The sequence below is a fragment of the Staurois parvus genome, unplaced genomic scaffold (assembly GCF_062004578.1).
Source record: "Staurois parvus isolate SC_StPar_1 unplaced genomic scaffold, SC_StPar_1.0 ptg000114l, whole genome shotgun sequence".
In the NCBI taxonomy this organism is placed as follows: domain Eukaryota; kingdom Metazoa; phylum Chordata; class Amphibia; order Anura; family Ranidae; genus Staurois; species Staurois parvus.
The window spans coordinates 860019-873958 of NW_028317910.1; the positions used below are offsets into that span (position 1 = coordinate 860019).

Sequence of the window (13940 nt, forward strand, 5' to 3'; positions counted from 1 at the left end):
TGGGAACATCATGGTGTGGGGCTGATTTTCAGCATACGGTACTGGCAAACTTCATATCTTTGAAGGAAGGATGATTGGAAAAATGTACCAAGACGTTCTTGATAAAAATCTGCTGCCATCTACCAGGATGATGAAGATGAAATGAGGGTGGACATTTCATCAAGACAATGATGCCAAACACAAAGCCAAGTAAACTCAGTTGGTTTCAAAGAAAACAAAGCTGCTAGAATGGCCCAGCCAATCACCTGCCTTGAATCCAATAAAAAAATCAGTTCACAGGGGGGGCCCACGGAACCCTCAAGATTTGAAGACTGTGGAAGAATAGGCCAAAATCACACCTGAGCAATGCATGCAGCAATTTTTCCATACAGGAGGTGTCTTGAAACTGTCAACAAAGGATTTTGTACCAAGTATCAAATAAATTTCAGTTAGCGTGTTCAATACTTTTTCCCTGTGTTATTTTATTTTGTTACACATAACTTAATTTCTGAACTTATTTGTTTGGTTTCTTTGTATGTATGAGTTGTTACCGACGTGAAAATTTCCTGTCAATAGCACCTGTAGAAATATACTCACCATGTTTAAAAAAAATTGTGACGTGTTCAATACTTAATTTTCCTGCTGTATATTTTCTGAAAGCAGAGGACCTATAGAACAAAATAATGTCAGTTGCAATTTTTTTAAGCCACACTATATTTGTACAGCTGGTAATAAAATCTCTGCTTTCAGTAAAAAATACAATTAGATTAATTCAAATGCATTCTAAGGCTACATGTACACTAGTCTACCCATATCAAGGCAGCGGGAAAATCAAAACATGGCAAAAATGCATGTAAATGTTGTACTGCGTTTATGCACGTTTTACATTTTCATGCGGCTGGCAGCAAAAACCTTGGGGAGGTTTAACCTCACCTAAATGCCGCAGCTGCTAAACGCTCCTAATAGCCTATGTGTACTTGGACACCTAGGCTTTTATGGAGATGAGATTAGGAGTGTTGGCAAAAAAACCACCAAAAGCTGCTAAATTCAAGTTTAGGAGATGCCAGTGTATGTGAAACCTAACACTGTATCACTCATACACTGAGCAAGAGAAATAAGTGATCGGGTGGATTTACAGCTGCCTGAGTCACTTCTGTATAAAATAGGAGAGCCTGCAGTTAGACTTTAAAACCACTGCTGTGAGCGTGTTTTAACCCTTTAGTTGTTTTTTCTATGGAATTTTGTAGGTTTGCATAGTTGGTGGTTCTCAGCTTGGCTTGTAATAACATTTTATTAGAACGGTACAGATGGTGTGTTCAGTATATTATCCCAAAATACCAAGCTGGCAAATACTCCCCTTTACTGTCTCATGACCCATTAAAGCCTAAGTTTAGCTTCAGCACAAGGGAAAAACTTTACTATCAGTCTGAGGTGCCCCTGTGTTTATTTGGTTGAAATCCTCCTCCTCCAATTCCCCCCCCCCTTCCCCCCCGATGAAATGAATGAGACTCTGAATGGAGGACGTGTGGATGAATGATAGGTCCACCTCCCTAATTCAGAGACTGTTTTATATTCATAGAAGCTATAGTACAACTTCTATGAATGGAGGAAGTGGGCATAGTTGATGCTCTGGATGAGTGCAAATGGGCTTTTTTGGCTCCATTAACCCACACTCACAGGAAGAGGAATGAGATCAGAGGAGGAGGATTTCAGCTATACAAGGAGCCCAACAGTACATTTTTTGACTAGGCTTAGATTTTATCAACAAAGTGTAGATGATTTAAGGGTTATCTTTTTTTCAAGGCTTTAACAATTTTAAAGCAGACTTAAAGTGTTACTAAACCCACAACAGTAAAATCAGTCTGTATATGCAGTAAAGCATGCTTGTTATATTCACTGTGGAACCTAAGGGGTTAATCCTCTGCATTGTGTAAAAAGGCTGTTTGATCCTGTCTTCTCTGCCTCTCTTTTTGTAGAAATGTCCACCTGATACAGACTAAATCTAGTCACATGCACATGCTCAGTTTGGTGTGTAGAGAAGTTTTTTTTTTTGTTGTTGTTGTGAGAGTTCAAGTGATCAGCACAGGGCCAGTCAGCACTGTCCAGACAGAGGTCAGGGGATTTCCATCCTCCTAGAGAAAACTCCTTTTACAAGCTTTATTAACCAGTGCTCACCTGGACACTGATAGAAGTCACAAGACTGCTCTAACTGTTGATGAAAAAAGGTCTTTAGCAGTTTATATTTACTAAAATAATTGCATTTCCATGTTGTGTGTATTGTGGGAGACCAGATATAGTGAATGCAGGGTCCGGGGTTTAGTAATGAATAACAACAAAAGAGATTGAGGCCGTTTAATATTAACTTGTATCGCTGAACATATTATATCTGCTCAGTAACCAAACACAGCAAAAAAACTGTGAAAAAGAATTTGCAAACAGAAAGCGGTTACATTATGGACAGAAAATGATACACATGGGTATCGATACCTGTCCGTAATATAACCGCTTACTCTTTGTGAATTCTTTTTCATAGTTTTTTTTCCTGGATTTAGTAACACTTTAAACACAGAAAACAAATTTGGAGCTATTGTGGTTTTATTGTTTCTTTACACAAATAATGAGGCAATGAAATACCTGTAGGGTTGAGAGCAATACAACTCACTGTGGTTCATCCGCTGGCCCTACATCCTTTCAGGAGGTAGTAATAGGAAAAGGGCCTATGGAGGCACCACAGTGCTCATAGAGGAACCAGGAGTGTCGGACTCTGAAGATCCTTCTGTCAGTGGCATCTTTTTGGTACAGCAGAGATCAGTAATGTGGGTGGCAAGAAAGGTAACGGTTAATGGTCATCTGTCCAAGGAAGGTGCTTTTTTTTTTTTTCATTTTTTAATTCCAACAGCAGAGACTCCTTAATCTCCATGAAACAACTAAGGAAGATATCATTGTCTTTTTCTTAGGACTTACAGACTCATGTAGATAAAATTACGGAGATGACGGCGGTGATGAAACGTGCAATTGAAATTGATGAACAATGTGGTACCCAGGAATATGACAGGATCCTAAAACTTGAGGTGTGTCATGTCTGCGCACACATGTATGTATGTATTTATGTGTCCCCCTGCTCCTAACTGCCTCCCACTGTAGTCTGCATTGAACTTAAGAGAGTATAGGGTATACATATTTTCATTCTGTTGCTTGCTGATGTCAATAGAAGATCCAGTGTAATCCTGTAGGTGGAAATGCACAGTATGTTTATTTATTTCAGGTACTTATATAGCGCCGTCAATTTACGCAGCGCTTTACACATATATATTGTACATTCACATCAGTCCCTAACCCTCAAGGGGCGTACAATGTAAGATTCCTAACTCACATTCATATATACACATATTAGGGCCAATTTAGACAGGAGCCAGTTAACCTTCCAGCATGTCCTTGGAGTGTGGGAGGAAAACGGAGTACCTAGAGGAAACCCACGCAGGCACAGGGAGAACATGCAAACTCCAGGCAGGTGGTGCTGTGGTTGGGATTCAAACCAACGACCCTAGTACTGCCAGGCAGAAGTGCTAACCATTTAGCCACTGTGCTGCTCGATTATAATCAATAAATTCCGTGGCTCCAGTTCTTTCTTTGGCAATGTTCCGATAATACTTTAGAGATCCTCCACATTTGTCCCTCCCTATATGCGATTGGTGTTGGCTTTCTGCTTGCGATGCGTGTTTGTGACATCCCTGTTAGTGCGCAGCTGTTCCTCCTCCTCCTACCACTCATTCATGCTGTGTGTTCTGTGATTCGGGCCTTCTAAGAATACAGCATGTGAAGCGCATGCATAAGGAAAGCACACCCACAAAACACATCTAAACCAAGAAGCAAAAGAGGGGAAGGATTGCACTCTGTTACCGCCCCCCCGCCTCCTTGTTGGGACCTGTTGAGAACTGTCAGTAGTGCATTAGCAAATACAGGCCTTTTATTTCATTGCAAGATAAGACTATACATGTAATTCCAATGTCTCATACTTCTTAAGACCTCGTGCACACTAAGCTTTTGCTCCACTCTCCTGAAAGCCTTTTCTCCTTAAAAAAACATGCGCAAAGCCGCGTTCTGCACACACGTTTAAGAATTCATTGGCCAGAATATTTATTCTGGCCAGTGGAATGAATGAATGCTTAGACGTGCTTGCAAGTAATTTTTCTGGCCAAAACTCCTCTTTTGAATGCATGCTGTTGATGTTGGGGGCGGTTTTCAGCCTGTAAACCCTCCTCTTTTAATTCACCTGTAAATGACTATGTCTGCATGGACAATTAGGCTAACATAGAGGTGCGTTTGCAGGCAGAAAAAAAAATAATCAAACGCCTGAAAAAGCAGTATTTTTGAATGATTTCAACAAATGTGCTAAAATGGTCCAACTTAAAGCAATATTAAACCCAAAACCAAAAATGTAATATGACCAGCTTACCAAAAGATGTAGTGGCAGTAACACACCTCATTTATTATACAGACACCACTCTGGAGGAAGGAGTACATGGAGCAGAGTTGGACAGCAGCATTGTCAGTCAGGGGGAAGGCGAGTTTTAGACGTACTAGCAGATTTATATTCACTAACAAATAGAAACTGAACACCAGCTAATACTTTAATAATGACAACAAATCGTTTTTCCCTTTGGGGATAAGTTTTCCATAAATGAATAAAAGCTGATCCTTTTAAGCACCCCTGCCAGCGGTAGATGATGTGTCTAATCCCTGTAACTTCATGAGAGATGTTCTGTTGAAAAACAACAGACTTACTGGTTGGATCAGATGAAAATAGAAGAAAGCCAAAAAAGGAAGCAATACAGCCATCACTTCTAAGAAGTGGTAAGCTGCAATATAATAAATGTTTGATTTTGGGTTTATTACTGCTTTAATAGCCAGAAGACTAACATAAGAAAGTGTCTTTGGTAAAATTGGTTGAAATCCTTGAAAGCTGTAGGGGGGATTTTTTTTTTTTTTTGCTCCCCTCAAAAACATGTTTAAATTGTATGTAAAGCCAAAATTGTTTCTTCTCTCAGTTTTTGAAAGCGGTGACAGGTTAAAAACTTTGCCAGATTTTTTTATTACTCTCCATTGAAAAAATTCACCCTTTCTGTTTGCGCTGGTGAACATTGTCACCAAGGCTGAAACTGAGGGGAAAATCCTAACTTATTAGTTTTCACTAGAACAGGAATGAAGGGAAAATACATCCAATCGGGGCACCCAAGATGTTGTCTCCCTCAGTTTGGAGAGATTTCCTTTAACTTCCTGTTGTGTCGTCAGGACAGGCAGTGAAGGAAACATTTCCCAATGGGTACACAGAGGGCAGAAAAAAGACAACAAGGTTTTAATTCTCCCCTGCTATGACAAAATGGCTTTAGATATAATTTAAAGCTAAATTCTGGGCACAACTAATTTGTCATAAAAATGTAGATGTCCTGTTACCTAAATACCATGCAAATGTGCTTGCTCCAATAGAAGTAAGAAATTGTATGTGCTGTTTTACAGTGGCAGTATAGGGTTGAAGCTTTCCTTAGTTGTACAGCAGGGTGCTGCGGACATGACAAGACCGTTTTCTTGCTTCCCTGTCACTGACTATGCAGGGCCCACAGTCCTGGTCACACTAAGTCTGATAAGACATCCTAGTGTCTCGCTGTGCATTCATTGTGCACTATCAGAGCTAGCATGGATGGGACTGTGGAGCCTGCATGGTCAGGGGAAATGGACAGGTGAGTGAGAAACCCTCAGAAGTCAAGTCTGTTGTACAACAAACGTCTGCTCCTTCCACTGGCTCCAACTAGGGATACTCCTAAAGGATGCCCTGTAATGACAAAGGGAACTTTTATGTTGGATAATTCTGTTTCCTAGTTGTTCAGCTTTAAAGCGGAGTTCCACTCACCAAAAACTGTAGCTGCTGACTTTTAAGAAAAACAGCCACTTACCTGTCCCTCGGTCCCATGGTGTGTGGATTCCAGGAGGCCAGTATCTTCATTGTGGGCATCTGGCTGTGACGGCTTGCGGCTTCACAGCCGGGTACCCACTGCACATGCGTGAGTAGCTCTGCGCTTCATGAATGGTTCTGTAGTCTTCTGGGACCTGTCACATGTCCCAAAAGACTACAGGGAGGGAGGGAGGGGGGAGGACAACTTCCACTTCCGATCGCCCCCCACCCCCAAAAGGTGCCAATCCTTAATGGGGAGCAGCCCTTAAAGCAGAATTTCCTCTTTTGGGTGGAGCTCCGCTTTAAAGTGGATTTCCACTACTGTAGCCAAATTGGGAGAAAACCTATTATATATTTATTGCATGTTCTCATTCACATAGCATGGCTTTAAAAATTGCAGCTTACCTTTTTTACTTGCTCTATTCTGGAATCTCCAGCAAGGAAAAATCCTGCTAGTTCTCTTTGTTTTTGGGAAGCTGTGTTTGCCATAACTGACCCTGTGTGTACTGTGTAGGCAGATTTTCTCTATGGGTTGTAACACTGTCCTAATAAAGGGTTTAGGGGCTGGGCTTCTTGCATCGTATGTTAATGAGGACAAACTACTCTGACTTTGTTCAAAAAACCTTTCAGTGAGCCATGACACCTCCTGAGAAACATCTAAAAGGTTAAGAATTTTTTTTTGCTTTGTGATTCGGAACACATGCCAAACATATAGTGGGTTTTTCTCCAATGTGACTGCAAAAGTGGGGATTTGCTTTAATTTTATTTGAACCACGTTCTTAAGCAGTTTCACTATTTCACTTTGTCATCAAATCTTCTTTCTTTATATTGTTCCCCAACAGCAAGAGAATAGAGGCTTACGAGAGATTCTCCAGATCACCCGGGAGTCCTTCTTGAACCTCAGAAAAGATGAATCTCTAGAGAGCTCCTCCCTTTCTGCCCTGGTCAACAGCACGGACCATAATTTACGGAAAAGCTGAGGCCCCGCCTCCTTCCGCCTGGATGGAACAGAGCCTATTAAAGGAACAACAAGCCAAATTCTGTGAAATCTGATTTTTAAAGTGACTGCTGTCCTCTACTGGTACACTGGAAAACTGACTGATTCACCTGGGGCCCAGAGCCGCAGGAATACCTGTACGTTTCACCCAGAACCGGATGTCAATTAAGAGCGGAGACCTTATTTTACTGCTAGCCAGAGATGGCACAAGTTATTTATAGGGCATTGTAGAGTTCACCAATATTTTAGCTTTGGGGGGGGATGGGGACTTAAATTCTGAAGCGCTATTTTTTAAAGAACCGTGTAGATAAATTATGAAGTATTTTTATATCATGCGTACGGAAATGGTATGAGTGGAGTGCAAGATGGTCATTACATTCCTTTAAGTATGCTCTCAGTTCTGTATTTTATAGGGGGGGGGGATTCATAATTCCAGAAATCAGAATTGCTCTAAATGCGACAAAGTGAAGTTATACACTTTTTTTTCCAGTGGTGAATGAAAGCTTAGAAAATTCTTTTTTTTTTGTTTGTGACACCATTGTAGAGATTTCTTCTTGCTTCCTGTCTTGGAGTGCAACTAAAAGTAAGGGGGGCTGTCCCCTGGGGAAGGGGATTTCTCCCTTTTTGACAGCTGTGGCCAAAGCTGGTGTCTCCCTATTGAACAATTTACCATCACCTTCTAGAGACACAAAAGGAAATTAAAGGAAAGCTCTCCGAAGTGAGTGGAATTCCATTTTAGACTATGTCAGTAGACAGAGGTGACCCCATTGAAAAATGTCCTCTCCATTTCTGTCCTGGTGAAAGCTATAACATTTTTTAATTGCTTCTCACCTTCATATTCCAGTGGCCGCTGTCACTAGGGCAGGAAGTATGGTTGAATATTTTTTAGTGGGAGCACAGATACTTCTCTACTCTTCAGCTGGTGAATGAGAAGGCCTCCCCATTTAGGCCCCTTTGCAGGGGGATGCCCATTTGGGTCCCTTTTGTGGGGGGCTGGGGCTACCCGTTTGGGCCCTGTTATGGGAAACACTGTCTGCTCTTATGCAGGGGCCTGTCATGGGCAGCAACACCCTTCCAGCCTGACAGTACTGAAATGGTGTTGTTTTGTACTACTTTGTTAGTAAAGCTCCCCCTGGCATCCTAGCCGGAAGCTGTACATGGAGCCTTAGCTTTTTACTAAGTAGAGACCAACCCCTCCCCCATCATTCACTGTCAGATGTCATAACTTCAGCAGGCATGTTCTGGTTTGTTAACACTTTTGTTACCAATACAGGTTTGCTTTAAAGGTCAAATCCACCCAGCCCAGATTTTGGTTCTGGGTTGGCATTGAAAGGTTGAAGCTCTTCTATTTTTTTTTTCTCCCCATTGTCCTTATAATGCTCCATTGGCAGGATAACCTATTGGAATTCAGTGTCTCTGCCCTCCTACCCTGCCATGACAAAGCTGTCACTGTCTAGCAGCTGCACCCGCCAGTTTTTTGTGTATACGTTTATATTCGAGTCAATAATAACCACTGAGCGTATTATGGTCTCAGCAACTAAGTATATTTGGGACTTCTGGTTGGGAAATGTCACCACTGGTGCCTCTGGGAGATGGAAGAAGCTGCCATGAGATTCAGTTTGTCAGCAATCACCTCAATCTGAAAGGATCTCTGCAGTGAGAAGACACATGAACTGTTACTGAACTCTCCTTTAATGCAGGTTGCTGGCTGTGATTCTGATCTAAAATCTTTAGTTGTGTACACGTTACAAACATGGAGCTCAGAGGTTCACTTGCTGCATGCTTGTTTCAGGATAAAAAACGTGAAACTAACTGTAGCCAAGTATAGCTAAGCAGTTGGCTTTTTCAGGAGGAGAAAAGCATAGGTAGCCAACATATATCTCTCACTAAAGGTTTCCTTTTATAGTATGTCATAGCTGAAGTGTATGTAAACCCTAACAATGAATGTCTCTTATTCTCTCCCTTTTAATCTGTAAAACACATAATTGCTAATCATAAGCAGTATGATCAACCCTGCCAAGTTCATAGAAAAGGAAACTGGCAGCACTTTGTTAAATGCAACAATGTTTAATATGGAACCTCTTTAATAAAGCCCAGTCTTGTGAATGAAATATGACAGTGGAGGAGGTCCCAGAATAGGACTGCTTGTCATTTTGCCAGATCATTACTTTTCATCACTGAAATTTTGGCAGCCAGCTTTCTTTTCTTTTGGCAGTTTAGCTCATGTGGCCCTGTTCTTCCACAGCTACTGCACAGTGAGTAAGAGTTGTTACCCTAGTACAGGGAGTGTGTTAATGCCAGAATCATCAGGTTAAAAAGAAAGAAAAAAAGGCTGAAAAAAGAAAAGGAATGCAGCTACATCTAAGATCTGGTATTCTTCAATATATTACATTTTTGTTATTTGGTTTAGATACAATTTAAAGGAAACCTTATCACTGGGAGTAAGGTGGGCTTCCATTGCTGATCTCCGTACTGAAAAGGGATGAGTACTATAATTCCAAGTATCATTAAAGTGGAACTATACTCGCCTGTTATCCAGCAATGTAATGTCCCAGATCTCCCGGCCGGCATCCGGGTTTTAACCACTGACCGCTTTCATTGACCGGGGATGATGTCACTTCCGCACCTGCGTGGGAGTGCAGTCAGATTCGGCATTGCTGAATCTGTACAGTGAGCTGCGCGTGCACACCTTACTGTACAGGGATGAATAGGCAGGTAGGCAACTTTAATGCACAAGACACAAAGTATGTCTCTTCTGCGTAAAAAATCCTGTCCATTCTTCTATGGCAGCCTAAAGTTCCACTTTAAGCAGGGGTGCTGTAGGCAGGATCAGTTACAGACAGTCACAATTGGTGCTACATAAGCCCCATCCTTTATTTGAGCAGATAAACTGGCTTTCCAGCTAACTATAAAGGGTAGGTGATGGCACAGAAGTGGTTTGCACCTACAGAAAGCCACAAGGAGAGAGAGATCGGGGATTTGTAACACTGCATTATCTGTAAAGTATAGATGAAACATGTATTATGGGGACACTGGCATATATGAAAAATGTGTATTGCTTTTGGAGAGCCTTCTGTACTCAAAAACTGAGGGCTGTTAAACTCAGTTTTACTTTTTCTTGCATGGGAGGCCAAGTTGTTACATAAAAGGATCCACAGTGATGTAAACCCTTTCAAAGCCATAAAAATTCCCCTTCAAAAGTCCACGAGGCAGCCAAGTTGTGAAATCATTTTTACCTCTAGTTGTGACTGCCTTGTTGCAAGTGTTAAGGTCTTCTCAGTCCTGCGGCTGTGGAGAACTAGTCTGTAGAGCGTGCTGGTCGAATGCTTGTACATAAAGAGGCAACAGCCATGTTTTTGACTCTTCAACTTGTAGTTTAAATTAGATAAATACATCCCGGATGCATCAAAACAAAATGTGTGCAACGTCTTACAGGTTTGTTTTTTTATAAAGTCACGCACATCCTTAGTAGTAAAACCTGTCTCCTGCCAGCATACTGCAGAGAATAACCCTTGCTCTATATGCAGGCAATGGTCTCTGCAAAGGTTTAACAGCCTCCCCCAGATAAGTCAAAGTTGGGAGCATGAGCTATAGGTCTGCAGATAGACCGCTGCTTCCACACAGAGAGCTGGAGGTCCTATTTGCAGCTGCTAGCCAAGGAACAGCTTTAGAAAACTAAGTGGAAGATTTTGCACGCCTTTTTGTTTTTAGGCTCCTGGAATATTTTTGGAAGATTTAAATTTAAGCCAGCCATAGATGGTTTGAATCTTAGCCGATTCAGCAGGAACTGGTTGAGATTCGAACAATCAATGGGCAGGCCAATTTGTACCAAATTCAATTGCTGTACGAATTACAACCGGCCTGTCAGATTTTTCATGTGATTATTGCCAGCAGCTATAGCCGTTAACAATCATCAGTGTTCTTCTGGCAGGGACGCCCCCCCTGAGAGAACATAATACCTCCACAGGAGGAATTCCCCCATCAACACTGAATGTGTTGATGAAGGAATCGAGCAGTTTTCTTTCCTGCAACCCATGGTTATAGGAAAGAAAATTGCATTGTCTATGGCCTGCCTAAACGTTCAGGGGGCTTTAAAAGGATTCTCCCATTGGCCAGAATGTGCTAACAAGAGACTCTAAGTCACCATGAGGCTTGAATAGACCACTGAAATAATGTCAGTGCAGCCTCCCCTGCTCCATTAAATTAGCTGCCTAACCCCTTAGTGACATTCTGCTGCAAAGATAACTCCCAGGATGCTTGCCCTCTACTTCATAGGCCACAAGTATACTTTAGAGTAATTAATTTATTGTTGCTGTGGACTGTTAGTGTACATGTCATTCCTGTGTTGTACCCATATTGTGTGCCTGTTATTGATTGTGTTCAGATACCACTATTTTAATTGTAAAATAAACATGGTGCAATCTGCACATTTCAGTTTATTTATTCAGTATAATTGCTTGGCTATTTCACCATTCATTGGAGGATAGGCAGATGCTTTTGGTATAAGCCCCACCTATTAAAGGACACGTATCATCACTATCCACCTCCCATAGATTTTATGTTCCTGAGAATGCTGCAGTCCAGGCAGCAAATAAAAGTTGTAGTTAAGTAATTGACCATCCAGGAAGCACTGTGACTGCTAAAGTTCCCTCAAATCACCAGCATTCTGGATTTAATAAATGTATTATTTAAGATTCTGAAAGCTTCCCATGTCACTGCAGCCACTTGTCAAATGATATTTGTGGGAGAGACAGCAAGGAGCTCACAAAGGACATGGCTGGAGGTAAAAGATCGCCTATCCATTGGCTCAGGAATAGAGGAATAGGCAGCCAATCAGAGCTTCAGCCTCACATAAGTGTAAGCATGAGAGAAGCAGCCATTGGTTTGACCTTGCTGAAATAGCACAGTAAGTATTTCAAGCTTGTTTCAAAGAATAACAATGTTGTAAGTAAGGCCCCTCAACGTTGTTAGCAGACCCGATTGACAAGTTATCTTAAAAGGACATAATCAAAATTGCTATTCACCTCTACTCCACCGCTGTCAGAGTCCCTAAGGAAATGATTCGTTTCTCTGGCTTTGGGTGAACATGTAACTTTCTTCACTTCCAGATTGCAGTGCTTCTGTCTTAGTGGCTGATGATCAGGCTGTTGAAGGAGTTGAGTCATACAGGGTTTGGGCTTCCTGTTGTGGTGGAATATGGAGGGCTGGGGGGATACTGACATTTAGCCCTGTGGGCTCTAAATCTGTATGTACCTACAAAGACCTTAGCTTGGGTAGTCCAAAAGCTGAGCCCAGCCAGCGGTTATGGAGCATAAATGTGTTCATTAGTTCATCATAGAGGACCCATCACCTTGGGAAGGCTCCAGCTTTTTTACAAGGTGATTTTTTTTTTTTTTCTGAGGTCTGGGCAGGGGTACATGGCTTGATGGGGAGGGCTAGGGAGTCCAATTCATGACCTAAAGCTGGACTAATGAGTTGAAAGTCAACAGGGCAATGCTGTTAGGAGCCCCAGGCCCTAGAAAATCCATATGTAAACATATCCATATACCTGCAGAGACAGAGCTTCAGCACTATGCCTATTCCAAAGAAACGATGAGGCTCACCCATTGCGCTGAACTTCCAGCGCTGGAACTAAATACCTTCACTGAGCTCTTGGAGAGTTTGAGCAGATAAAAGAAGGTCCAGGAAGGTGCCTGCTTTCAAAGCAAACCTGTAGGTTTCTTCAAGTACAGAAAATTGCCCTGTGGGCCAATTTCTACGTGTTCAGTTTACTCCCAGAGCTCCACTTTGCATTATGCCTCTGCAGCTCCCAAATGGTAATTTAAAGCACACATTACAAGCCCTGCCCAACAGAGAGGCAGAAGGGGCAAACCTACACATGGTTATAACAATGCACCTTAACCTAAAACATGCAACTTGAATTCCTAGGTCAACTATAAGCATCCATTGACACCAGCCAGTGCTTTAAAATGCAGCGCAGTGTGGTGGAAATAACTACTCTGTACCACGCCATTCCTTTTTTTTTTTTTAACCACCTTAATTGAAATGTCAGACATTTCATAAAATTCAACTGGCCACCGTGCTGTGCGCTGAAAAAAAGTAGTGCACGCACTACTCTTTTAGCACACCACCTCAATGTAATGGTGTGAATTGGGTATACAGGAGGCAAGCTATTTTGTCTTATGTGGTGGGGCTGTGATTGAATATTTGTCCAGCACAGTCCCACCGCATTTGGTGAAAATGGAGCCTAATGTCTAACCGCATGTAATATAAGTATCAAACAATTGCCAAGTACAGTATATTTCTCTTGAGCTGGGTACAAACTTGACAGTGGTTTTTTTTTTTTTTTTTTTTGAACCAGGGCGCTGGTCCATTGCTGGTTTCCAGAAGGTCCATTTGACAGAAGCGTGTTGTTAGAACGATTTCTGTTGAACAGACAGCTGTACACACATTAATCCTAGGACCATCATTCACTGTTAACTAAATTAATAGCCTGTAAAGGTTTTTAAAGTGGCAGTAAAATCATTTTTCTATGTTTTACCCACAGGTAAAGCTGACCTGTTGATACTGTAAATATCTTCTAAACGTGCACGGTTTAGGAGATATTTACTTTAGCAGTGCCAGTGATGTCACCGGTGCATGCACACTGCTCTGTCAATGGATGGCGTACCGTCCATTGAGTGAGCCGTGCCACGGCTGAGACTCCTGTGTGCATGTGCAGGAGTGATATCACAGTGGCTCAGCCAGTCAAAAGGCTGCAGCTAAGGAACCTGGAAGGAAGACCAGGTGAAGATGGAAGCCCTGGGGACCCATGACAGCGCTCCGCTGGAGGGCTTCATTTTCAGGTAAGTCTTTCATAATGTTCTAGTATGCAATCCATTCTAGCACATTATGCTCTTAATTTGCAGGGAAAGGATTTTTTTTAGATTTATTTTTTGCAGTTTACTACGACTTTAAAGAGACACCTATGGACAATTTTTGGTCTGCAATTTAAGACTTGACATGTTGGGTATC

At 41.9% G+C, this 13940-nt stretch overlaps 1 protein-coding gene across 1 annotated transcript in view; it reads left to right on the top strand.

The window, feature by feature from the left end:
* The window catches only part of FGFR1OP2 (FGFR1 oncogene partner 2), a 31824-nt gene extending 20459 nt beyond the window's left edge, over positions 1-11365 (top strand). The window contains exons 5-6 of the mRNA XM_089671691.1: positions 2937-3050; positions 6772-11365. Coding sequence (XP_089527817.1) covers positions 2937-3050; positions 6772-6909 — 252 coding nt within the window. The 3' untranslated portion in view covers positions 6910-11365. The remainder of the gene's footprint in view (positions 1-2936; positions 3051-6771) is intronic.
* Positions 11366-13940: the final 2575 nt, after the last annotated feature.